This window comes from Salvelinus alpinus, chromosome 15 (assembly GCF_045679555.1).
Source record: "Salvelinus alpinus chromosome 15, SLU_Salpinus.1, whole genome shotgun sequence".
NCBI lineage: Eukaryota > Metazoa > Chordata > Actinopteri > Salmoniformes > Salmonidae > Salvelinus > Salvelinus alpinus.
In genome coordinates this window covers 10,370,858-10,398,346 of record NC_092100.1, presented here as the reverse complement: position 1 = coordinate 10,398,346, position 27,489 = coordinate 10,370,858, and the positions used below count along the sequence as shown (strand labels likewise).

General features: G+C 42.3%; 2 protein-coding genes across 6 annotated transcripts in view; one reads left to right on the top strand and one right to left on the bottom strand.

The window, feature by feature from the left end:
* LOC139539472 (ubiquitin carboxyl-terminal hydrolase 13-like) overlaps positions 1-27,089 on the top strand; it is a 46,162-nt gene extending 19,073 nt beyond the window's left edge. The window contains exons 8-19 of one of the 3 annotated variants that reach the window (XM_071342448.1): positions 372-465; positions 10,016-10,141; positions 12,578-12,731; positions 14,094-14,268; positions 14,590-14,678; positions 15,679-15,801; positions 18,557-18,580; positions 19,533-19,676; positions 22,584-22,753; positions 24,553-24,757; positions 26,109-26,193; positions 26,638-27,089. In XM_071342448.1, the coding sequence (XP_071198549.1) occupies positions 372-465; positions 10,016-10,141; positions 12,578-12,731; positions 14,094-14,268; positions 14,590-14,678; positions 15,679-15,801; positions 18,557-18,580; positions 19,533-19,676; positions 22,584-22,753; positions 24,553-24,757; positions 26,109-26,193; positions 26,638-26,734 (1,486 nt within the window). In that variant the 3' untranslated portion in view covers positions 26,735-27,089. The remainder of the gene's footprint in view (positions 1-371; positions 466-10,015; positions 10,142-12,577; positions 12,732-14,093; positions 14,269-14,589; positions 14,679-15,678; positions 15,802-18,556; positions 18,581-19,532; positions 19,677-22,583; positions 22,754-24,552; positions 24,758-26,108; positions 26,194-26,637) is intronic. The other 2 variants (XM_071342447.1, XM_071342446.1) reach the window with 2 other exon arrangements.
* LOC139539474 (putative nuclease HARBI1) lies at positions 3,018-6,794 on the bottom strand. Of its 3 annotated transcripts, none has more exons than XM_071342450.1 (9): positions 5,985-6,794; positions 5,721-5,897; positions 5,569-5,630; positions 5,400-5,486; positions 5,271-5,312; positions 5,029-5,202; positions 4,076-4,949; positions 3,868-3,979; positions 3,018-3,773 (listed from the first exon to the last, which is right to left on the bottom strand). In XM_071342450.1, exons 1-7 carry the CDS (start codon positions 6,046-6,048, stop codon positions 4,890-4,892), a joined length of 666 nt encoding a protein of 221 aa, XP_071198551.1. In that variant the 5' UTR covers positions 6,049-6,794; the 3' UTR covers positions 3,018-3,773; positions 3,868-3,979; positions 4,076-4,889. The 3 variants fall into 3 exon arrangements, with proteins under 3 accessions (XP_071198551.1, XP_071198552.1, XP_071198550.1); XM_071342451.1 differs by having other exon boundaries at positions 4,261-4,949; XM_071342449.1 differs by lacking the exons at positions 5,029-5,202; positions 5,271-5,312; positions 5,400-5,486; ... (1 more) ...; positions 5,721-5,897; positions 5,985-6,794 and having other exon boundaries at positions 4,076-4,191; positions 4,261-5,022.
* Positions 27,090-27,489: the final 400 nt, after the last annotated feature.

Genomic DNA, 27,489 nt, shown 5'->3' with positions numbered 1-27,489 from the left:
ACTGCGTTAACGTGATCGTGTTAATGACCTTCCCCATGTTAATCTGATGCAGATCGTCTCATAAATCAGGAAGTTGTTTACCACTGGTGTTGCCCAATCGATTTTGTTCTTAGCAGCTGTTAGTAGTTAGAGTAGCCGTTACACTGCAAGCATGTGTAATATAGGTCATGTGTGTTTTGGTTGGTCAATAATTGTATTGCTTTCCTTTTGTGTGTATTGATGGTGGAGACGGTGTTGGCAAAGAGCTTTTGTTCTTAGCCAAGTTTTAACAGCTATTACAATGCTTTCTTGTGCATTAGGACAGGCACCATGGGTTAGCCAAGTTTGTCACTAGTTACATTGGTGTCCTTTTGTTTTTGTTTGTCCTCCAGGGCTAAACTGGGCCACGGACTTCTCTCAGGCCTGTACTCCAAACCACCAATGAAATCCGAGCTCATTGAACAGGTGATGAGAGAAGAATACAAGGTATTAGACTGGGCATGTCCAGCTCCTTATCTGGGAAAAATTACAAACTGGCAACTTGGGAGATCAGAACGTATTTGTTTTTGTGTTGCCAGATAAGCAGGGGAAAGAGCTGTGGACAAGTACTTTTCTGTACTGTTCTTCTCCATTCATTATTCAGCTGCTAGATTTTCATCTAGTAATGCAAGTGTAATATAATGAGGAGTCTGCATTCAGGTTAGGGCCAGGTTTGGACACACCCAGACAGCTGCGTGGAACACCGTTGCCTGGAGAATGGGGAAGGGAGGGGTGGGGAGGGGATTTGTAGAAATATGAATTCTCTGTGGCAATATTCATTTTTGCTCATATTTTGAGTACCATGTAGTTTTGACATTTAAAGGGGTGTGTTGCATGTCTTCAATATCATAACCCAATATTTTTTCCCAAATTATTTTTGGGTTGTAACTCTTAGCAGTATAACTACTTCCATTAACGTGGACATTGTATTTTCTATTTATTGTATAAACTGAAGCGAACGTTTTGAGATTTGATTGTCTTAGATGCCCCATACATGCTGCAATAACAACCCAATTTTGTTACAAAGTATTGTCTATTCATGTAGCAAATGTAGTGCCATTTTGGCATTATTCACTGCATAGATATCTATCTGCTGCATATCACCTTGTCTTGCATGAGCAGTGGGAATTGTTGCTAATCCAATCTGTACGATACAGTCCTGAATCTTGAAGTATTTAGTATACAGATTACAGACATACAGGGACTACACTACAGCACCAACTGTTGTGTGGTGTATGATTCATCTAAACACTGCCATGTAAAGACCCTCTGGATTTCCTGCAGATTGCATGTTTGTTTTGTGGGTAAAGGATCTGGAGAGTTATTGCCAGTATGCATGTTTGTTTTGTGGGTTAAGGATCTGGAGAGTTATTGCCAGTATGCATGTTTGTTTTGTGGGTTAAGGATCTGGAGAGTTATTGCCAGTATGCATGTTTGTTTTGTGGGTTAAGGATCTGGAGAGTTATTGCCAGTATGCATGTTTGTTTTGTGGGTAAAGGATCTGGAGAGTTACTGCCAGTATGCATGTTTGTTTTGTGGGTTAAGGATCTGGAGAGTTACTGCCAGTATGCATGTTTGTTTTGTGGGTAAAGGATCTGGAGAGTTACTGCCAGTATGCATGTTTGTTTTGTGGGTTAAGGATCTGGAGAGTTACTGCCAGTATGCATGTTTGTTTTGTGGGTTAAGGATCTGGAGAGTTACTGCCAGTATGCATGTTTGTTTTGTGGGTTAAGGATCTGGAGAGTTACTGCCAGTATGCATGTTTGTTTTGTGGGTTAAGGATCTGGAGAGTTACTGCCAGTATGCATGTTTGTTTTGTGGGTAAAGGATCTGGAGAGTTACTGCCAGTATGCATGTTTGTTTTGTGGGTAAAGGATCTGGAGAGTTACTGCCAGTATGCATGTTTGTTTTGTGGGTTAAGGATCTGGAGAGTTACTGCCAGTATGCATGTTTGTTTTGTGGGTAAAGGATCTGGAGAGTTACTGCCAGTATGCATGTTTGTTTTGTGGGTAAAGGATCTGGAGAGTTATTGCCAGTATGCATGTTTGTTTTGTGGGTAAAGGATCTTGAGAGTTACTGCCAGTATGCATGTTTGTTTTGTGGGTTAAGGATCTGGAGAGTTACTGCCAGTATGCATGTTTGTTTTGTGGGTTAAGGATCTGGAGAGTTACTGCCAGTATGCATGTTTGTTTTGTGGGTAAAGGATCTGGAGAGTTACTGCCAGTATGCATGTTTGTTTTGTGGGTAAAGGATCTGGGGCCTGTTGCACAAAACTAGGATAAGGGATTAAGCCAGGATATCTTGGTGATCCTGGCTCAATTGATCCGTAATCCGGTTGCACTAAAGATGGATAGGGGGCAGGAGGATATGTTATGGTATAAATTACCATGGAGATTTATTCTGTGGAGCTAGCCTGCTCCAGACCAGGCTAAATTCCAGGATCTATTTAATCTCATCCCTAATGTCAGTCAGCAGTCACCACAAATGGAAACCAATAGTTATTTCACTGCTCACTATACATTGTTATCACATATAACTAGACCCACTGTTATTATTTAAACGTTTGTGATCATTAATTTCAATGATTTTGGATAAAAAATGATTTTTAGATGATGTTGCTATCATTAGATAATTTACAGTTTCCCATAGACTATAAGGCTATATATAAAATTATAGAATATTAGGGCCACAGAGGGGAAAAAAACACAAGTCATAATATTGTAACCAGTTGTTTTAAAGGAGGACAGTTGTTAAAATGACAGATGTGGGGCATTTCGTGAAATTGTACTTCAGTATGGTTTCATAAACAAAGACATGCTGATGTGCCAGAATATTAAGTATCACATTGTCATAAGTATCAAAACTGTAAAAACAATATGTAGCTTTTCTGCAGAAAGAACCAGCCTCATAAATTTATGACTTTATCCTTTTTCTTCAGTGTGGCCCTAGTACTCTGTCATATAAACAAATACACATTCCATATGAATATAAAAACACAATGTGTAACATTATGTTCCTTTATTGAATAAGGACAAAACAAAGCAGGTAAACCATCAGCTCCTTTCGAAACTGAAGTCACAGTGACTCTACAAGATGGAAAGCACAGAATCCAAGCATATTATACAAAATGATACATACACATTCAAAGGTCTGTATATAACACACCCTGCATGTCTGCACACTAAAATAAATGCAGGACAAATCCATACACATCAACTGAACAGACAAATGAATGGATGCAGTAGCCTCCCTGCAGCCTTGTATTACACACAGTATACCGCACAAACATCATAAGAGGCCAAATTCGTCAAAAAACGAACCCAAAAAAACCCAAATTCCTCTGCCACCGCAGGACATATTTAACCAAAATTGAAAGCACACATACTAACTAAAATAATTCAACACATATTGGTCCCTCAGCAGCCGACCACTGTCGTCATCAGGGAAGATTGCCGGATTGTCCCAGTCCATGGCTGGTGGCACTCTGGGGGCCCTCTCCTTCCTCAGGCAGGCCACATTGTGGAGGACAGCACAAGCCACAGTAATATCACATGCCCTAACAGGGCTGACCCTTAATTTGTGAAGGCAGTGAAAGCGTGCCTTCAGGAGGCCAAAGGTCATTTCAACTCTGGCCCTGGTCCTGGCATGGGCATGGTTGTAGGCCTGCTGTGCTTCCTGGGGGTCTGTGAAAGGTGTCAGGAGAAAAGGCTGGCAGCCATACCCCCTGTCTCCCAGCAACACACCAGAGAATTCACCTGTCAACACAAAATCTCATCATTACTACCTCATAAACACAGTGATATTCTTGACACAGCCATGATGGTTATAAATAGGGGTTGTGTGGCTTACCTTGTGATAGGCACTGATATATTTCAGAGGCCCGAAAGATTCTGGAGTCATGGACTGAGCCAGGCCATTTTGCCACAACATTGCTGATCACACAGTCAGCATTGCAGACCATCTGAAATCATAAGATGAGGAATATTACACCAATCAATGCACATCACTGGCAATGCAGAGTGTTCGTCAATGGACAATATCAAAAAGTTATGTTCACCTGAACATTAATGCTGTGAAAGGATTTCCTATTCACAAAATCGGCCTCATGGGCACCTGAGGGGGCTTTTATCCTTATGTGTGTGCAGTCCACTGCACCAATGACATTGGGGAAACCTGTCACACAAAGTAATGAGTATCCTACTATGTGTTAACAGTTGTCCTGTAATTTGTAGATCCTCTTACCTGCAATCCTATAGAACTCCTCTTTGATGTCACAGAGTCTTCTGTGGCCAGGGAAGGAGATGAAGACATCTGCTAATGCTTTGATAGCCAGACACACACTCCTTATTGTGCGGCAAATTGTGGCCTTGTTCAGCTGTTCTGCATCCCCCACTGAGTACAGGAAGGCTCCACTAGCAAAAAAGCGCAAGGCCACACAAACCATTTGCTCCACACTCAGTGCATGGCTCCGTGCAGTGCGGTGCTTAATCCTGGGACCCAGTAGTCTGCATAGATACCTGATGCCATCTGCAGAAAACCTGTATCTTTCATATAGATGGTCATCAGGGAAGGCCAGTGGGTCCAACCGGTCCCTGAAGACCCTTTCTCGCCTGAAGGCTCTCCTCAGCACAAGTGCTTCTTCATCCACCACATCTCGCACGAATGGGCATGCCATTGTCAGAGCAGAAAGGAACACACAATTTTGGGCCTTCATATAGGCTAGTGGCCACACCTGGTGCTGGGGGGGTGGGCAAAAGAGGGCGATGCCTTATAACGATGACTTGGTTGTACTGATTGCTGGGAAAATAAAAAAAACCTTAGAAAGATGCCACCGTCCTGTGTGCTCACAATAAGAGCTCATATGTCATGGCTCACTTGACTTTACGAGAATATACCAAATTTTTATTTTGAGCTGTGTCATCTTCTTGGAGCTGGGGGAGGAAAGAAAAATAATGATTAATACATTTGTGTTACAGTTAGCATACAGTGTACATTGAAGGCATATCTCACCTCCCTCTCAAGTTTTTTTATTTCAAGGTCCAGTTTCCTAATTGTCCTCTTTTTTATTTCGGACTCCAGTGCAAGATTTTCCATCTTTTTCTTCTTGTACTGAATGTCTATGTCTGCCAGTTCTATTTGGCGCCGGAGGTGGTTGCCATACAACTTTCTGATAGCTTGTGAGCTCTGTGAACACAATACAATTAGCGCAGCTGGAATTTGGCAGGATGTGGTGTCCTTTTATTAATACGCACTATGTTGCCAGGCTGGTTTTCCCACTGTATAGCATCTGGGTCCTGTAAAAGAAATTAGATTTTTTGATTTTGATGAGGACTCCTCACCATTGTAGAGTAAATAGTACTTTCACAGTCTTAACATGATACCTCATGCCTTCTGGAATCCAGAGAGATGGTCTCCTCCTCATCATCGTCTCCATCATGTGCTGTTGCTGCTGCACTGGGGCCTTCACCCTATCACATTTAATCGGATTCATATTGAAGCTAGTAGACAAGACATGCCAGGCCTACAGTATGCCTTTGATGGAGTACTCACTGGATCAGCATCGTCTGGTGCTTGTGCTGGTGGCTCTAACAGGAACACAGTGCTGCCAGACACTGCAAGGCAATAGGTAAACCAAAGTCAGACAGTCCAAATTGATTCAATATGAATGTGGTTGTATCCCATGTAGAGATGGAAGGACATACCTTGAATGAAGCGGGTGGCATCTTGGGAGGAACCTATGCTCGTCTCTTTCCCCCCAGGGATCCCCTCTAAGACGGGCCTGCCTTTATTTAGCTCCAAGGCCATGTCCTCTGCTGGGGTAAGGTCAGCCTTTGGTGACCCACCACCCGTGCCTTGTCTGTGGGTATTCTTTTTCACTGCTAAAACAGTACAGACAATGTGTGAGCAGGCACCTTCTGGGTACAATATATGCTTGTGCTTTGTTAAATATTAGTCAGGGACCATACCATTCTGCAGAATGTTCTTGTATTTGATTTTGACCTGCTGCCATGTCCGTTTTGGCCCGTTCATGTTTAATCTACACACACACACACACACACACACACACACACACACACACACACACACACACACACACACACACACACACACACACACACACACACACACACATTTAATGGAGTCACACTGCAAAAAATTACTTGGTATTTTTGTCTTGTTTTCAGTAAAAATATCAAAAAATTTATCATAGCTTTATACAGTGTGATGGAGTTACTTTACACAATTTCACTCATATCTGCAGTGCATTTCAATTAAAAATTTAACCGTTTCATAATTACAGTACAACTGCATTTTTGGAGATGTGAATTAAATATTTGAATTGTAATTGTGATGTTTCAGCGGAGCGGTGAGTGTGTAATTGTGCACTACTTACGCATTCAGGCGGTCTGCAATACTTTGCCACGCTTTTTCTCTTTGCTTTATCACTGTGGCGGTGTTGCCTTTCTTCTTAATTATATCTTTTACCTCCTCGTATGCCTCCATGAGGATTTGTGCTTCCGACGGGGAAAAGTACGCGGCTCTAGTTGCCATGGTAAATCAGTTAATCTGTGATCTGTGGCGGGGTCTATTTGAGTGAGCCGTGAGCGCGCACCTATCCAGGATTGGTTTCACCTGGCTTAATGAATCCGTGTCTGCTCATCCTGGCTTGGTCTTTGTGCAACCAATTAAGCCTGGACGCACATGTTTTGGCTTCATTGAGCTCAGCTGAGTCATTTATCCCGGATGTCTTAATTCTACTTTTGTGCAACAGGCCCCTGGAGAGTTACTGCCAGTATGCATGTTTGTTTTGTGGGTAAAGGATCTGGAGAGTTACTGCCAGTATGCATGTTTGTTTTGTGGGTAAAGGATCTGGAGAGTTACTGCCAGTATGCATGTTTGTTTTGTGGGTTAAGGATCTGGAGAGTTACTGCCAGTATGCATGTTTGTTTTGTGGGTAAAGGATCTGGAGAGTTATTGCCAGTATGCATGTTTGTTTTGTGGGTAAAGGATCTTGAGAGTTACTGCCAGTATGCATGTTTGTTTTGTGGGTTAAGGATCTGGAGAGTTACTGCCAGTATGCATGTTTGTTTTGTGGGTTAAGGATCTGGAGAGTTACTGCCAGTATGCATGTTTGTTTTGTGGGTAAAGGATCTGGAGAGTTACTGCCAGTATGCATGTTTGTTTTGTGGGTAAAGGATCTGGAGAGTTACTGCCAGTATGCATGTTTGTTTTGTGGGTAAAGGATCTGGAGAGTTACTGCCAGTATGCATGTTTGTTTTGTGGGTTAAGGATCTGGAGAGTTACTGCCAGTATGCATGTTTGTTTTGTGGGTTAAGGATCTGGAGAGTTACTGCCAGTATGCATGTTTGTTTTGTGGGTAAAGGATAGGGAGAGTTACTGCCAGTATGCATGTTTGTTTTGTGGGTTAAGGATCTGGAGAGTTACTGCCAGTATGCATGTTTGTTTTGTGGGTAAAGGATCTGGAGAGTTACTACCAGTATGCATGTTTGTTTTGTGGGTAAAGGATCTGGAGAGTTACTGCCAGTATGCATGTTTGTTTTGTGGGTAAAGGATCTGGAGAGTTACTGCCAGTATGCATGTTTGTTTTGTGGGTAAAGGATCTGGAGAGTTACTGCCAGTATGCATGTTTGTTTTGTGGGTAAAGGATCTGGAGAGTTACTACCAGTATGCATGTTTGTTTTGTGGGTAAAGGATCTGGAGAGTTACTGCCAGTATGCATGTTTGTTTTGTGGGTTAAGGATCTGGAGAGTTACTGCCAGTATGCATGTTTGTTTTGTGGGTTAAGGATCTGGAGAGTTATTGCCAGTATGCATGTTTGTTTTGTGGGTTAAGGATCTGGAGAGTTATTGCCAGTATGCATGTTTGTTTTGTGGGTTAAGGATCTGGAGAGTTACTGCCAGTATGCATGTTTGTTTTGTGGGTTAAGGATCTGGAGAATTACTGCCAGTATGCATGTTTGTTTTGTGGGTAAAGGATCTGGAGAGTTACTGCCAGTATGCATGTTTGTTTTGTGGGTTAAGGATCTGGAGAGTTACTGCCAGTGTGCATGTTTGTTTTGTGGGTAAAGGATCTGGAGAGTTACTGCCAGTATGCATGTTTGTTTTGTGGGTAAAGGATCTGGAGAGTTACTGCCAGTATGCATGTTTGTTTTGTGGGTAAAGGATCTGGAGAGTTACTGCCAGTATGCATGTTTGTTTTGTGGGTAAAGGATCTGGAGAGTTACTGCCAGTATGCATGTTTGTTTTGTGGGTTAAGGATCTGGAGAGTTACTGCCAGTATGCATGTTTGTTTTGTGGGTTAAGGATCTGGAGAGTTACTGCCAGTATGCATGTTTGTTTTGTGGGTAAAGGATAGGGAGAGTTACTGCCAGTATGCATGTTTGTTTTGTGGGTTAAGGATCTGGAGAGTTACTGCCAGTATGCATGTTTGTTTTGTGGGTAAAGGATCTGGAGAGTTACTACCAGTATGCATGTTTGTTTTGTGGGTAAAGGATCTGGAGAGTTACTGCCAGTATGCATGTTTGTTTTGTGGGTAAAGGATCTGGAGAGTTACTGCCAGTATGCATGTTTGTTTTGTGGGTAAAGGATCTGGAGAGTTACTGCCAGTATGCATGTTTGTTTTGTGGGTAAAGGATCTGGAGAGTTACTACCAGTATGCATGTTTGTTTTGTGGGTAAAGGATCTGGAGAGTTACTGCCAGTATGCATGTTTGTTTTGTGGGTTAAGGATCTGGAGAGTTACTGCCAGTATGCATGTTTGTTTTGTGGGTAAAGGATCTTGAGAGTTACTACCAGTATGCATGTTTGTTTTGTGGGTAAAGGATCTGGAGAGTTACTGCCAGTATGCATGTTTGTTTTGTGGGTAAAGGATCTGGAGAGTTACTGCCAGTATGCATGTTTGTTTTGTGGGTAAAGGATCTGGAGAGTTACTGCCAGTATGCATGTTTGTTTTGTGGGTAAAGGATCTGGAGAGTTACTGCCAGTATGCATGTTTGTTTTGTGGGTAAAGGATCTGGAGAGTTACTACCAGTATGCATGTTTGTTTTGTGGGTAAAGGATCTGGAGAGTTACTGCCAGTATGCATGTTTGTTTTGTGGGTAAAGGATCTGGAGAGTTACTACCAGTATGCATGTTTGTTTTGTGGGTAAAGGATCTTGAGAGTTACTGCCAGTATGCATGTTTGTTTTGTGGGTAAAGGATCTGGAGAGTTACTGCCAGTATGCATGTTTGTTTTGTGGGTAAAGGATCTTGAGAGTTACTGCCAGTATGCATGTTTGTTTTGTGGGTAAAGGATCTGGAGAGTTACTGCCAGTATGCATGTTTGTTTTGTGGGTAAAGGATCTGGAGAGTTACTGCCTGTATGCATGTTTGTTTTGTGGGTAAAGGATCTGGAGAGTTACTACCAGTATGCATGTTTGTTTTGTGGGTAAAGGATCTGGAGAGTTACTGCCAGTATGCATGTTTGTTTTGTGGGTAAAGGATCTGGAGAGTTACTACCAGTATGCATGTTTGTTTTGTGGGTAAAGGATCTGGAGAGTTACTGCCAGTATGCATGTTTGTTTTGTGGGTAAAGGATCTGGAGAGTTATTGCCAGTATGCATGTTTGTTTTGTGGGTAAAGGATCTGGAGAGTTACTGCCTGTATGCATGTTTGTTTTGTGGGTAAAGGATCTGGAGAGTTACTACCAGTATGCATGTTTGTTTTGTGGGTAAAGGATCTGGAGAGTTACTGCCAGTATGCATGTTTGTTTTGTGGGTAAAGGATCTGGAGAGTTACTGCCAGTATGCATGTTTGTTTTGTTGGTAAAGGATCTTGAGGGTTACTGCCAGTATGCTTCATTGTGCCCAGTGCCTCATTATGCACGGTGGCTGTAGGGCTGTCAGTGGGTTTAGGTACAGCACCGATTAGACATTACACTGTTGTCACCGCTCTCATAACCACAGAAATAGACAAGTTGTACTTGGTATCTCATTGCAGCACCAGTCGAAGGGCATCTCTCCCAAGATGTTCAAAGCCATGGTCAGCAAGGGCCACCCCGAGTTCTCCTCCAACAGACAGCAAGATGCACACGAGTTCTTCCTGCACCTCATCAACCTGGTCGAGGTGTGTATATGTGTATGGCTTCATATCTATAGGTAGTAGTGAGTTAAACTACTCTAAAAGGCATGTAGTGGTGTATACAGTATTACCATTGTTGCAGAGGTACAGCAATTGGCAAACAAATTCACTTGTGTTCAACAAAAGGCTCATAACTGTCAATTGTATCAATCGGCACTGGCTTTTCAGCTTGTACAGATTTTACAGAGTGTACTGGCTTTTCAGTTTGTACCAAATCTGCACTACAGATTATACATAGTGTACTGGCTTTTCAGTTTGTACAGAATCTGCACTACAGATTATACATAGTGTACTGGCTTTTCAGTTTGTACAGAATCTGCACTACAGATTATACAGAGTGTACTGGCTTTTCAGTTTATACAGAGTTTATTTGTACATTGTTTTTCAATAATGACAATGGCCAAAGTAAAACTGCTTTCATGAAATGGCTACTGCAAAGCATTTTCCTGACCATGTCGATGCGCCTCTGACTCTTGTCACGTGTGGTCAATCTGGGGTCTTGGGGGAGGGGAGGAGGGACCTCGGCCGGCAGACACACTTGTGCTCTGAAGTGACTTTCTTAACCAGGTTAAATTTAGACCGCCTCTATCGGTTACACAGGCCTGATAATGCTTCCTGTTTTGCTTGTTGTCCACACTTATACTCGAAACCTGCCACTTTCTCTGCTCTTGTCCTTGACACAACAAAACAATTGATCCAAAATAATCTTACTAGACTTACTATGTATCGTTGATGTTTTAGTCATTTGTGGCGATGTTCTGAATAACAGATTTTTTTAAACATGGAGCAGGAAGGTCATGTTAAGTAAGATGCTAAACAGGAGCTAACAAGCCTACTTCATGTTAATATAAGTAAAAAATCAACCGTTTTCTCTCAGCTTCAGAATACCTTTTTACGATCAGACGTTTCTTCCATGAATGTTAATAGAGTTGTATTATGTGTGGTGATATTCAGCTGTTCTTAACCTGCGTGGAGGAACTGAGTCGGTTGGACAGAGATACCCGAGTGGCGCAGCGGTCTAAGGCACTGCATCTCAGTTCAAGAGGCGTCATTACAGTCCCTGGGTTGATTCCAGGCTGTATCACAACCGGCCGTGATTGGGAGTCCCATAGGGCGGTGCACAATTGGCCCAGCGTCGTCCGGGTTTGGCCGGTGTGGGCCGTCATTGTAAATAAGAATGAGTTCTTAACTGACTTGCCTAGTTAAATAAAGGTTACATTTAAAAACATGTAAAAAATAAAAAATAAAAATAAAAAACGCAGTCTTACAGTACCTTCCATCAGCATGTTTAGCCCTGGATCTGCCTGCCAGACAGCCGGCTGGAATACTTCAATGGTGTTGGGAGTAAAATTAGAACCTGAGTATTTTTGTAACTTATTAGAATAGAAAAGCTGCTGCTGTGACACCCAATACGAGTCAAATGGTTTAATTCAAGACCCATTGCCCCATGAGTCCTCAAAATAACACAACAAACACATTTTAGTCCCCAGTAAACAGCCGCATACCTCTTTCTGTTTCAGTTTGATATGTTTCCCTCTGTCTTTCTTCAGGAGTTTACGTTTTAACTGTGTGTAATTGTACAGTAATCTGTACACCAGTATTTCTACTTGCACATCAGCATCTGCACATCTATCACTCCAGTGTTAATTTGATAAATTGTAATTACTTCGCTACTATGGCCTATTTATTGCCTTACCTCCATACTTCATTTGCACACACTGTATATAGATTTTTCTATTGTGTTATTACCTGTACTTTTGTTTATCCCACGTGTAACTCTGTGTTGTTGTTGTTGGCCAGGTCACAGTTGTAAATGAGAACTAGTTCTCAACTGGCCTCCCTGGTTAAATAAAGATGAAATAAAATAAAGAAAGCTTGGCATGGTTCCTCTTGTGATAATTGGGGAATGTTGATGCATATTGTTACTGTTCAAACATACATGCAATTAATGAAAGTCCCAATTATTCTCCTGATGTTCAAATGCAATGGAAACAGTTACATTTCCAAACCCTTTTTTAACTGGAAATTCAATAGCATAGATTGAGGAATAAAATATCCAGTATATTCTCTCTCTCTCTCTCTCTCTTTCTCTCTCCTTCCCCTCACTCTCTCTCTCCTTCCCCTCACTCTCTCTCCTTCCCCTCACTCTCACTCTCCTTCCTTCCCCTTGCTCTCCTTCCTTCCCCTTGCTCTCTCCTTCCTTCCCCTCGCTCTCTCCTTCCTTCCCCTCGCTCTCTCTCCTTCCTTCACCTCGCTCTCTCTCTCCTTCCTCACTCTCGCTCGCTCTCTCTCTCCTTCCTCACTCTCTCCTTCCTCGCTCGCTCTCTCCTTCCTCTCGCTCGATCGCTCTCTCTCCTTCCTCTTGCTCGCTCGCTCTCCTTTCTCTGTCTCTCTCTCTCTCTCTCTCCTTCCTCTCTCCAGAGAAACAGTGCTGGCTCAGAGAACCCCAGCGATGTCTTCCGCTACCTGGTGGAGGAGCGTGTGCAGTGCTGCCAGACGCAGAAGGTGTGCTACAACCAGAAGGTGGACTACCTGATGCAGCTCCCGGCCCCCATGGAGGCTGCCTCCAACAGAGGTAAGGTCCCACCGGCAGCTGGCCTGGCCCCATGAGAACCAGCATGGCTGCTGGCTCCCCCACGGCCCTCCTCTTCAAATGGCATGGAGGATCGATATCTCGGAATGCAAAAGTGGGGTGGGTGTTTGTGTTTTTAAATGCTCAATACTGTGTAGTATAGATTCTTACACATAACTGATACCTCACTGTTGGGAAACAAAGTCATTTCAAGATCTTCTATATAAAAATCTAATTTTATTTGTCACATGCGCCGAATACAACAGGTGTAGCTGGTTCACCTTACCGTGAAATGCTTACTTACAAGCCCTTAAAACTTTTTTTCAATTCTCGCCTAAAATGACACCCAAATCTAACTGCCTGTAGCTCAGGATCTGAAGCAAGGAAATGCATAATCTTCATACCATTTGAAAGGAAACACTTTGAAGTTTGTGGAAATGTGAAATTAATGTAGAAGAATATAACGCATTAGATCTGGTAAAAGATAATACAAAGAAAAAAACATGCTTTTTTTCTCATCTTTGAAATGCAAGAGAAAGGCCAATATATGACTTAGGAATCTAGGCACAATTTAGATTTTGGACACTAGATGGCAGCAGTGTATGTGCAAAGTTTTAGACTGATCCAATGAACCATTGCATATATGTTCAAAATGTTGTATCAAGACTGCCCAGATGTGCCTTATTGGTTTATTAATAGATTTTCAAGTTGATAATTGTGCACTCTCGTCAAACAATAGCACGTTATTCTTTCACTGTAATACCTACTGTGAATTGGACAGTGCAGTTAGATTAACAAGAATTTAAGCTTTCTGCGCATATCAGATATGACTATGTCCCGTGAATTGTTTTTGTTACTTACAACCTTATGCTAATCACATTAGCCTACGTTAGCTCAACCGTCCCGCGGGGGACACACCAATCCTGTGGAGGTTTTAACCAACAATGTAGTTCAAGAAATAGAGTTAAGAAAATATTTACTAAATATACGAAAGTTAAATTTTTAAAATAACACAATAATTAACAATAACAAGGCTATATACTGGGGATACCGGAACCGAGACAATGTGTGGGGGGTACAGGTTAGTCGAGGTAATTTGTACATGTAGGTAGGGGTGAAGTGACTATGCATAGATAATTAACAGTGAGTAGCAGCAGTGTAAAAACAAAGGAGGGGGGGGGATCAATGTAAATAGTCCGGGTGGCCATTCTATTAATTGTTCAGCAGTCTTATGGATTGGGGGTAGAAGCTGTTAAGGAGCCTTTTGGTCTTAGACTACAATCACTAAACTCCAATCACCTGAGTCTGCCGACAACAACAGCATTTCAGGAGGGTGTGTTAAATAGCTTTGTGTTTGTGTGACAGAGGAGCTGATAGCGTATGAGGCCAAGCGAAGAGAGGCAGAGGAGAACATGAGAGCCCCTCCAGAGCCTGTGAGGGCCCGGATCCCCTTCACAGCGTGCCTGCAGGCCTTCACAGAGCCAGAGAACGTCCCCGACTTCTGGAGCTCAGCACTGCAGGCCAAGTCAGCTGGAGTCAAGTAAGCAAAGGTCCTGGTCTAAGGCCTTGAAGAAAGGTCAATGCCTCACACTATTGAACATTTCCTGTTTCAGCAGTGTGTGGGGATATTTATTTCATGCCTTTGCTTTTTGTACACTGCACCTGCAAGTTATTTTGCACTGTAACATGCAGACAATTACATTGATAGAAGCCACAATCTATCTGCAGCATTAAAGCTGATATATTGGTACATAGTATGTAAACTAGGGGGACATTTACCATTTAAGTTTTTAAATCTTGTACATTTGTGAAAGATATTTCGTCTTTAATACATTTTTCTATACTATTCTCCTCTTTCCAGGACTTCTCGTTTCGCCTCCTTCCCAGAGTATCTGGTAGTGCAGATTAAGAAATTCACATTTGGGGTTGACTGGGTTCCAAAAAAAATAGGTGAGTAAGAGAACTGATGTCTCTCCACAAATGGTTTGTCTTGTCTGCATCTACGATTTTCACTAGTACCAAGAGGATGCTGATTTATGTTCAACTTTTGTGGCTACCCGCATTGTGAAATTATATTAAGGGATTTTATGTTTTTTTCATTGAAGGCCTAGAATACACTCTCTCCTTGTAGCATATTATTAAGTAAGTTCTGTGGATCCCCAGCAGAGGGCGCTGTCACAGTGTTTCTCTGAGGTCCACTGAGGACACAGACAAAGACATTCTGGATCCAAACTGAACTGAAGACTGATTTCATTAAGTAAAACAGAACTATTTAGTTTGGATCCAGGCTAGAAGACGATGCACTGCCCTGAGAAAAAACGGTTATCTAAGCTCTTGCTCTACCTGTGTTTTTAAGTACTCCCAAATTAAAATGCAAAGGATTGAGGAAGGTTAACTATTTATATGCAGGAGGTTACTCTTGCATCGTGCCATTGACAATTGAGACCTGTTTTTTGTCTGGTTTTCATCTTAGTCGACTGAAGTATTAAACAAGTCTGGTTTCTTTGAGTTTCGTGGCTCTTGATCTTGTGATGTTTCCATGTGTTTAATGTGAAGGTGAGTGCCGTGGTGCAGGGCTACCTGTACACTACAGATGGAATATGCCTTTAACACCCACCTATGTTCTCTGATACTGATACACTACATCTTGTGTTTGGTACTGTGGCTCTAGTGGTGAACATGAAAGCTATCAGTTTGGTCATGTGTAATTCGCTGGAATCTTCATGCCCAAGTCCTCTCCGGTCTGATTTTCTCCTCTTCCAGTCCATTCTGTAGTAAAATCTCTGTGTTACATTAATATGGACACACAACCAAAAACGTTTTGCAACAGAGAACTAAAATGAGCATTGATTATTGGACAAATTCCGGTAGTCCTCCCCTGTTTGTCCGTTTGGTGCCTTATGAACACACCCTAGTTGTGTTTGACCTCTGACCTACTGTTGTTCCACAGATCTGTCCATAGACGTACCAGACTTCCTGGATCTGTCTCGACTCCGGGGCACAGGGCTGCAGGCAGGAGAGGAAGAGCTCCCTGACCTCACCCCCCCCATCGTCCTGCCTGAAGACACCAGAGGTAAGGGTCACTTTCAGGTGTGCCGGGTGGAAGCAGGTCTTGACTTTCTGACCAATGGTCTTGGTCCTAAAGGAAAGCTGTTTTTTTGGGCAAGCTAAATCTGTCACACGTTGTCATCCGTCTCACCAGCCACTTTGGGTCCTGGGATGTTAACTATCCGTTTTCCCCTCCTCTCTTCCCCCTAAATGTGAGACTGTTTGTAGTTGATGTGCTCAGTATGCCCGTCTACTCTCTTTGTGATCTTTATCTCCATTCTTCCTTCAGAGTCGGTTGTTTTGGATGGATTTAGCAACAGTGCACTGTTAATATTTTAGCAGGTACCAGGCACATTATGTGCTGTACAGTCTTAAACCCCAAAACACTTGAAATGTGCTCCAGGCAAGCAATAAATATCTCTGTAGTGCTCTGTTGATGCAATGGCTGTCTTGTTGAAGATGCCTCAACCTTGTTGAAAATCTCTTAAGCTGAAAGTCCCCGACATCAGGCTCTAGAATTACTTAGAAAAATATCAATTTGTTTACATGCCTTATTTTATTGATTCCCCACCGTTTTATAAGTCAGAAGACAGCCATCCAGACCTTGCTAGGACCTGGTAAACACCCTCTGTCGAATAAACTTGTATTTTCCTCTCTCTGGTGGTCAGCTGCATCATTACCTCCATTTATATCACTTCACTGCAATGTTACGTCAAATGGGCGGTCATTATAAAAACATCTATCCAGCTTGAACGCTTTACGGCACAGACATGGCAAAGCAATTGCTGAATTTGTCTCGAGCAGGCAGATCTAAATACACAACTTTCATAGCTCTACGATTAAAGAATCTGACCTACACACTTCCTTAAACCTAAAATAACAAAGTCATTTTGTGTGGAAGTCAAACATTTTGTTTTACGTCGGAGGCAGACACATTGCATATGCTCAGAACGACAAAATGGATCCCTTTACATAGCCTTTCTCACCTACAGGACGGCACGCTGTTGATTTAGACGTTCACAAATGTAACAGATTTTGACCATCACTAATGTCATTATATGTTTGGGAAAGTAATAAATCAAATCAAATGTATTTATATAGCCCTTCGTACATCAGCTGATATCTCAAAGTGCTGTACAGAAACCCAGCCTAAAACCCCAAACAGCAAGCAATGCAGGTGTAGAAGCACGGTGGCTAGGAAAAGCTCCCTAGAAAGACCAAAACCTAGGAAGAAACCTAGAGAGGAACCAGGCTATGAGGGGTGGTCAGTCCTCTTCTGGCTGTGCCGGGTGGAGATTATAACAGAACATGGCCAAGATGTTCAAATGTTCATAAATGACCAGCATGGTCAAATAATAATAATCACAGTAGTTGTCGAGTGTGCAGCACCTCAGAAGTAAATGTCAGTTGGCTTTTCATAGCCGGTCATTAAGAGTATCTCTACCGCTCCTGCGGTCTCTAGAGAGTTGAAAACAGCAGGTCTGGGACAGGTAGCACGTCCGGTGAACAGGTCAGGGTTCCATAGCCGCAGGCAGAACAGTTGAAACTGGAGCAGCAGCACGGCCAGGTGGACTGGGGACAGCAAGGAGTCATCATGTCAGGTCGTCCTGAGGCATGGTCCTCCTGACGACCTGAAGGTGAAATATCTTGGGTAGATGTTCCTAAAACAGATTTTAACTATATATGGACATATTATAAAGAATGAAAAAGTTTATTCATTAACAATGTTTTTTTTTTTTTTTATCATAACATCATATCTGTATATATTTTATTATACTTTTCTTGTGTACTAGATCATATGGGTTGAAAAGTTGTTTTCTCAGACATAAATAAACAATTCCAGGTGAAAGCCAAAGGTCATAGCTTTCTAGAGGGAGGACACTATTACATTCATAAAATATTGCCCTCTTGCTAGATTGATGACTTAAAACTGTCAGCTCAACTGATTTTAAACTGTGACAGGTTTTAAAAGTTAAAACTCTTTTATTTCAACAAACGAGTATAACCAAATGATTGTCTTCCCCCTACCTAAAGTGTTGCTTTTTGGGGGTAATGCCCAAGGGGACCCTCGGTGGTTTTCAGTGGAGTGATTTTTGAAAACTTTCATATGAGATCTCGTCTTATGGACTGTTGCTGAAAACTTAACAAAGCAGTTGGAGATTTGTTTTCTTGACTATCTTATATCCTATCTTTGAGGGAGGGTTCCCGACCGTCCTACCTACATAATGCAAATAATGATTCACAATGTTGTTTATAAGGCTTTTGGGGATTTATGTAGCCTTTGTCAGAGCAGCTTCAAAAATCATATATTAAACACCAGCCCATGTCCCTGGACCTGTAGCAATAGATATTCATTACATTTCTGTCTCGGGACAACGCCTAAGGACTTCTGATTGATTTGCGAGTTTCTTGTTTTAAACCTCGAAATGCATCATTTCCCATCAATTGGCTTTACGGATTGAACATTGATTTACCATACGGTACATCAGTTTTTAATAGAAGAAAAAAAACTGTACAAATAAGTTTACCGCCTTTGAGCTATAATAGTCAATACTTGTTTTCAGTGGAACAACATTTGTTATTAAAACTGAAGTGTGACCTGAATTGTAAGGATGCTGCTTAGGTCCATGTTAGATTTTTTTTCTCCCCCTAACCACATATTGAGAGAATTAATCTAATAGGTTTGAGGCTGTATCTACACTGTTGGATTTAGCTAGTCAAAAATACATATTTATGTTGTACCTTGAAAATAATCACTTCTTCTTCACTTTACTTTTCAGATGACTCAATGAACTCCTCAGATTGTAAGTATTCTATCATACCCTTATATATATAGTATCTAACCCCAAACAAAGATTTACAACTAGGGAATAACTGTTATTCTGAGTTCTGCAGTAATGACGATATAAGGGAACACCTGTTATTCTGAGTTCTGCAGTAATGACGATATAAGGGAATAACTGTTATTCTGAGTTCTGTAGTAATGACGATATAAGGGAATAACTGTTATTCTGAGTTCTGCAGTAATGACGATATAAGGGAATAACTGTTATTCTGAGTTCTGCAGTAATGACGATATAAGGGAACAACTGTAATACTGAGTTCTGTAGTAATGACGATATAAGGGAATAACTGTTATTCTGAGTTCTGTAGTAATGACGATATAAGGGAACAACTGTTATTCTGAGTTCTGCAGTAATGACGATATAAGGGAACAACTGTTATTCTGAGTTCTGCAGTAATGACGATATAAGGGAACAACTGTAATACTGAGTTCTGTAGTAATGACGATATAAGGGAATAACTGTTATTCTGAGTTCTGTAGTAATGACGATATAAGGGAACAACTGTTATTCTGAGTTCTGCAGTAATGACGATATAAGGGAACAACTGTAATACTGAGTTCTGTAGTAATGACGATATAAGGGAATAACTGTTATTCTGAGTTCTGTAGTAATGACGATATAAGGGAACAACTGTTATTCTGAGTTCTGCAGTAATGACGATATAAGGGAACAACTGTTATTCTGAGTTCTGCAGTAATGACGATATAAGGGAACAACTGTTATTCTGAGTTCTGTAGTAATGATGATATAAGCCTGACGACGCAAACCCAACAGCTGATGCAACCTCCTTGTAACTTGCCTACTCGCAAAAAAATACAACTTTTTTTGTGGAGCAGGTTGTTTGTTGTCAGGGAGTTTTTGATTAATAAGCTCTGGCTAAGATAGTGGTTGCTTTTTTTATTGTCCTCAGCCCCAGATATAGACGAGTCGGCGGCTATGCAGCTGGCGGAGATGGGCTTCCCTCTGGAGGCCTGTCGGAAGGCCGTTTACTACACAGGGAACATGGGCCCTGAAATGGCCTTCAACTGGATCATAGCCCACATGGAGGAGCCTGGTAAGAGCTAGGAGACCATCACACACAGACAGATCGTATCACATGGATGTTAATCTAGCCCGATTGCCCAGCCTCTTCTGAATATGGTGGTCGTGTGCAGTGCACGCACTGAAACATCACTGAAATTACATGTGTGTCAGAGCAGGAGACAGGCCAGTGTGCCAGAGGGATTGTGCGTGTGTGTGTGTGCGTGTGCGTGCGTGTGTCAGAGCAGGAGACAGGCCAGTGTGCCAGAGGGATTGTGCGTGTGTGTGTGTGCGTGTGCGTGCGTGTGTCAGAGCAGGAGACAGGCCAGTGTGCCAGAGGGATTGTGCGTGCGTGCGTGTGTGCGTCAGAGCAGGAGACAGGCCAGTGTGCCAGAGGGATTGTCAAATCAAATCAAATTTTATTTGTCACATACACATGGTTAGCAGATGTTAATGCGAGTGTAGCGAAATGCTTGTGCTTCTAGTTCCAACAATGCAGTAATAACCAACGAGTAATCTAACTTAACAATTCCACAACTACTACCTTTTACACACAAGTGTAAAGGGATGAAGAATATGTACATAAAGATATATGAATGAGTGATGGTACAGAACGGCATAGGCAAGATGCAGTAGATGGTATAGAGTACAGTATATACATATGAGATGAGTAATGTAGGGTATATAAACAGATTGTGTGTGTGTGCGTGCGTCAGAGCAGGAGACAGGCCAGTGTGCCAGAGGGATTGTGCATGCGTGCGTGCGTCAGAGCAGGAGACAGGCCAGTGTGCCAGAGGGATTGCCCGCGCGTGCGTGCGTGCGTCAGGGAATACTTTGTCACCCTGATGCTCTGGCTCCTTAAGGACTAATATCGTTGTAGAATTCTCCATGGGTAATTCATAACTACATGCTGTAACTCTATTTGTTGCTCATACAAACAATGTAAAGAGATTGTTTTAATGTCCAATACTAAAGCGATCAGGTAATTGTATTCTGCTTAAAAGTAAGATAGGTCACAAGACAAAAGGACACAAGTTTTGGAAACTTGACATAGACAGTTGGAAGAGAAGAAATGTCCATTTTATTTCTAGCAGGCGCAACGGTAATGAAAGCTGTGGGGATAGTTGTTTACCAACACACTCCTCGAGCTGTTTGACCTATCACAACTCTCACTTCCTTTACTTCCTTGTTTAGCATGGAGAGATATTATTGTTACTTCTAATAATGGATAGTTCATCCCTACTCTGCCAGGTATACTTACTGTTGATCATGAAAGCATATTTTAGGATTTGATAAGTTGTTTTAAACCTGTGAGGTCTTAAAGGGGAGGTTAACCTTTGATTTCGGGGGAGAAAACAGACAGAGATTAATCTAATCTCCATATCACCAATAATAATTGACATAATCACCACTGGACCAAAAGGTTTTCCTCCCGCCTCTGGGAAATAATCATCCTGTGTGCATGAAGAATGCTTATTTACCTAACATTTTGTTTTTGAAGTGGGTTGAAAAAAAATGATATATATATATATTAAAAAAGCTATCCATGACTTAAATTCCTATTTTCATATTTACTTCCTGATGACACTTTTGTGTGACTAGTTTGTCCCTTCCTCATTACATTACACCAATTCCCAGAAAGCTGTCAAAAGATGAGTAAATAGTTCCCTCCAGATTTGTATGATGGGGTAAATTAATATTCCTGCGACTAGTTAGGTTTCCCCACCTAGCTGTGAATGTCGCATTACCATGGGCCTGTCACAGCAACGACAACCTTTCTCACATAAATGACACCTTAATTAGCAATCCTCAAATCGTGAAATGACACTGTTCAAGTAAATAACAAGTTATCCTTTGGTAAAACAAGGGGTTTACCTTAAGACAGAAAAACACAACATTCAGTGCGTGTTTTTTTCAGGCTTCATTACTTGTGTGTGCGTAGCTGTGTCCATTTGTTTGTTTAAGTTCTGCTAATTGACATTCTGTTTTGAAGAAATTCTAAATAAAAATGCTTTCCACAGGAACATGCCAGAGACATATTTACAAGACACGATGATTTTCCTTCAAAATATTAGAAATATTGAGTGTGTTTATGCATGCACAGTACACGTGTGGGAATGTACACGTGTTTGTGGGTTTGTTTAATAATGGTCTATTTATATGTATGTGGTTGAGAGCACACAGTCAACTTGCATAGGTGTGTGATAACTATGTAAATTAATTGGGCCTCAACTGGTTCAAACTAGGGTATAACATGTTTATAGAGAACTGACATCTTGCAAAGACGGTGTTGTATTGTAACTTTTTAAAGCTGCCACCTGTTTTTTTTCTTTCTTCCACCTTCTTAAATCGTTAACTGTTTTAGTCCTATATCCTTAACTGCTTGTGTCGAATTGCTTTTGAATATGCATGAGGCATCAGCCAGCCTGATATGCGGCATTATTATGACCTCAGTATTAATGTTCTCCGAGATTTACTGGCGCAGTCGTTTTCTGACTGTAAACTCTCCTCCTCCACCTGTCTTTTTCTGTACCCTGTGTTATTTCTGTTATAATCATATCAACAGTCCTTTAACTGATCGACCAGGGTGCTCTTCCTGATTTGGCCTTTGTTTGAATAGGCGATTTACTTATTAGGATCAAAGATGATCTATAGATGGAAGGTCGGCGGAAGGAGGCGAGGTCAGGTGGGACCATTCTAGCCAATGAGAGGTCAGATGAGCCTGTGAACAACAGACACAACTCTGATATGTAGTCGTTTTTAATAAAAGTTGCAGAAATGCCACGTAAGTCCACCTATACAAGTTTATTCATAAAACATCCTAACCATTGCGAAACCTATATTCAAAGAAAAATAAGCCTGACGTACCAAATTAGCAATTACCAATTTTTTTACCAAATCTGACACTCATTGACCTCTCTCTCTCTGTCCTCTTCTCCAGACTTTGCTGAGCCCCTGGCCCTGCCCTCCTTCATGGAGCCAGGCCCCTCCATGGCCAGCCTGGGCCTGGCTGCCACCCCCCTGGACAACCAGCCTCCAGAGGAGAGCATCGCCATCCTCACGTCCATGGGCTTCCCCCGCCGCCACACCGTCCAAGCCCTCAAAGCCACGGTCAGTGGTTCTCTTTCTTCTCCTGCTGCTCACACACTCACTCTGGTGAAAACCACACAAACATATTGTCGTGGCCCAAGATGCATTCAGTAGGCAGTAGTGCTTCGGTCGTTTTTAATGAAGCTTGTTCAAATGTGAGTTGGCATAATGTAGAGGTGTATGTATTGTATTCAGGAGTATGGACAATAAACAGTATCAAAAGATGTAAAGAATTGAAAGGGAGGGCTTTATCATGTTTTAGGTAGTTTAATTTCCCACACATTGTTTAACCAATATATTCTATTTCTCCGTCTGATTTTGGCCTTGCTATTTCTATTTTAGACACATCATGGCCAGAAATAGTGCCATTGATATGCTGTAGGAATGATGGGGAGTTGCTTTCTATAGTACCGAACCGTGCTGGAGTCAGGAGAACCTGACAATCCTGCTCCCTGAGCTATAAACAACTTGACTGGCCAGCTTGTTGGCTGATAGCCATTTTAATAACCCCTTCATGTCCTTGGTGGCTCCGAGATCCCTGTTCTACATTCTGTTTACAAATAGAGCAATGAGTCTAGCTATGCGCTGTCATCTTTTCAGTTCTATGAGTCAGATCGGTGCATGTCATACGTGCAACTATAGCACAGTCATTTTGATGCGTTTGCTTGTGTGTTCCTTAAATGTACCTTTTTTCATTTAAGCCAGGAAACAACTAATTTATTCAATTACGTTATGAATTGTATATCACCACGATATATATACCAGTAGAATTCCATTATAGTGGTTCTGTTTCTTTTTGTCACCTGCCCTGTCAGCATAAAACAGACCCCCTGATTTCCTTGTTTACCGTCCCTAACACCCCTAAACCCCTTGCCTTCCAGACTTTTCTCATAAAAAAGCCCAGGGTCCTTGTGAGTGGAGTAGGGCTGTGAAACAGCAGAGGGTCTTCTAATAATATCGTATCATAATATCTGAGTGAGCAGGCAGGAAGTGTTCGACCTCACTGACCTGTCTGTCTGTCTGTCTGCCTGTCTGGGCATGGCCAGTAAAAGCAGGCAGCATCAGACCCCCCCATGTGATCTCAGCACTGGCGTCTGTGGTGAATGAATCACGCCTCTATTTTGGATTAAAGGCTGAGGCTAATTGAGGGAATTGACCATACATGGAGAATGAGAATGACAGTTGTGTTGGATTATTTATTTTGATGTCACCAATCTTGTTACATTTTGGTTTTGTAACTGTCAATCCTGTTACATACTGGTGAATCATGCCAGTCAATCCTGTTACATACTGGTGAAGCATGCCAGTCACAATTGTCAATTTTCTGAGAGTTTGAGAGAAGATTGAGGGGAGACAGGAAAACATATTCTACTGTATGTCTATAACACAAGGCCACTGATTATCAGATACAGTAATGAAAATGGTAATTACATGACAATTTAGCATACACTCTTAGAAAAAAAGGTGCTATCTAGAACCTAATATGGTTCTTCGGCTGTCCCCATAGGATAACCTTTTGAATAACTCTGTTTGGTTACATGTAGAACCCTTTTGATTCCAGGTAGAACCCTTTACACAGAGGGTTCTACCCGGAACCAAAAAGGGTTCTACCTGGAACCAAACAGGGTTCTCCTATGGGGCTAGTCGAAGAACACTTTTGGAAACCTTTTTTTTGGTACCAATTATGACTTTTTATTTTCTTTGAAACAAGCAAGTTGGTTGTCATTTGTGTTGAATTGTTTATCAATACCAGCAAGTACTACTTATTACCAGTAAACACCAGCTGAAATAGGTCTGTGAAATAACATGTGTTGTTTCAGAACAACAACTTGGAGAGGGCTCTGGACTGGATCTTCACCCATCCGGAGAGGGAGGAGGAGGAGGAGGCTAGCGAGGACCTTTTGGACATGTCTGACATCATGGAGCCCAACGACAACACCTTCTCCAACGCAAACACGAACAGCCACTCCACGCTGTCCCCAGACCAGGATGCATCGGGCCCCCGGATCAAAGACGGACCCGGACGTGAGTGACTCTGCATGACCTCTGACCTCATACACTGATCTAAGATCAGCCCCACTCTCCCCAAGTCCTGTCCATAACCATTATGAGTCCAATGACAAAAGGAGAAGAGTTCCACACATAGAGATGTGTCAGATGGACCTGGATCTAAAATATATGTAGCTGGTTTGAATACAAAGTGAATGTTCCAATTGTGAAGTGCTAATCTTTCGCTTCCATTCTAACACCATTCTGTAAAAGGAAGGTAAGCGCACTGTTCTTTCATCACATTTTTTGTTTACGATTTTAATTCAACTGAACATGTAAATTCATAGCATGTTTGAGGAGACTCATGCTATGCAGGGTCTCAGCATTTTTTATTTTGAACTCGCAAATAGAAATCATGGACCACAGTCTCTCCAACTACCATCTGCATGCTTTCAAGGTAAGAAAGACATCCCATAACACTAGAGATAAAATCAGATGAGGATTAAAGACATCCCATAACACTAGAGATAGGATCAGGTGAGGATTAAAGACATCCCATAACACTAGAGATAGGATCAGGTGAGGATTAAACACATCCCACAACACTAGGGATAGGATCAGGTGAGGATTAAAGACATCCCATAACACTAGGGATAGGATCAGGTGAGGATTAAACACATCCCATAACACTAGAGATAGGATCATGTGAGGATTAAAGACATCCCATAACACTAGGGATAGGATCAGGTGAGGATTAAAGACATCCCATAACACTAGGGATAGGATCAGGTGAGGATTAAACACATCCCATAACACTAGAGATAGGATCAGGTGAGGATTAAACACATCCCATAACACTAGAGATAGGATCAGGTGAGGATTAAACACATCCCATAACACTAGAGATAGGATCAGGTGAGGATTAAAGACATCCCATAACACTAGGGATAGGATCAGGTGAGGATTAAAGACATCCCATAACACTAGAGATAGGATCAGATGAGGATTAAACACATCCCAGAACACTAGAGATAGGATCAGGTGAGGATTAAACACATCCCATAACACTAGGGATAGGATCAGGTGAGGATTAAACACATCCCATAACACTAGAGATAGGATCAGGTGAGGATTAAACACATCCCATAACACTAGAGATAGGATCAGGTGAGGATTAAACACATCCCATAACACTAGAGATAGGATCAGGTGAGGATTAAACACATCCCATAACATTAGAGATAGGATCAGATAGTTGCTGAAAATGATAGTTGTGTTTTATGAGCCAGTTTTACAAGCTACTCCTTATGGCTATAATGTAGGCAAAATGCATCTGTTCTGTTGACAAGGGAGTTGTAGTTGATTGGTTTGACTTCCTGTTTCACAGGTTACGAGCTTTTTGCTTTCATCAGCCACATGGGAGCGTCCACGATGTCTGGTCGTTATGTATGTCATATCAAAAAGGAAGGAAGGTAAGTCTGTCACAGTTTACACACTCTCCATTGATCTCTGCTAGATGATTTTAAACCACAATCTCTTTCACAATGAAGGATTTCAAATGAATGATTTAAACGGACTGTTTTCCGAACTAGTCCTTTGGGACCACCAGCCGTTGCAATGCCCATCACATTTGATCTATTCCAACACTAGCACTCCTGATTCAACTAATCAAGGGCATGATCATTAGTTGACGAGTTGAATCACGTTTGCTATATTTGGAGTCAATCAAGTATTATCTTTGATCGACCAGTGATCCTCACAGACCAGATTGGAAACGCTGTCCTAAGAGACTGATTAGATCATTTTGTAATCAGTAATCTACAATATGGCATGTAGAAATCAAGACGAAACGAAACGTATAAGATGAGGTTTTAACACAATGTGTTACCTATGCTATATTCTCCCTCCTACGTCAGATGGGTGATCTTCAATGACCATAAAGTGTGTTTGTCAGAAAGGCCTCCAAAAGACTTGGGCTACATCTACTTTTACCGTCGGCTGTCTAGCTGCTAGACCTAGCCCCCCCCCCTTGACCGTCAGCTGTCTAGCTGCTAGACCTAGCCCCCCCCCTCCTTGACCGTCAGCTGTCTAGCTGCTAGACCTAGCCCCCCCTCCTTGACCGTCAGCTGTCTAGCTGCTAGACCTAGCCCCCCCTCCTTGACCATCAACTGTCTAGCTGCTAGACCTAGCCCCCCCTCCTTGACCATCAACTGTCTAGCTGCTAGACCTAGCCCCCCCTCCTTGACCATCAACTGTCTAGCTGCTAGACCTAGCCCCCCCTCCTTGACCGTCAGCTGTCTAGCTGCTAGACCTAGCCCCCCCTCCTTGACCATCAACTGTCTAGCTGCTAGACCTAGCCCCCCCCTCCTTGACCGTCAACTGTCTAGCTGCTAGACCTAGCCCCCCCCCCTCCTTGACCGTCAGCTGTCTAGCTGCTAGACCTAGCCCCCCCCCCCCTTGACCGTCAGCTGTCTAGCTGCTAGACCTAGCCCCCCCCTCCTTGACCGTCAGCTGTCTAGCTGCTAGACCTAGCCCCCCCCTCCTTGACCGTCAGCTGTCTAGCTGCTAGACCTAGCCCCCCCCCCCCCTTGACCGTCAGCTGTCTAGCTGCTAGACCTAGCCCCCCCTCCTTGACCGTCAGCTGTCTAGCTGCTAGACCTAGCCCCCCCTCCTTGACCGTCAGCTGTCTAGCTGCTAGACCTAGCCCCCCCTCCTTGACCATCAACTGTCTAGCTTCTAGACCTAGCCCCCCCATTCCTTGACCGTCA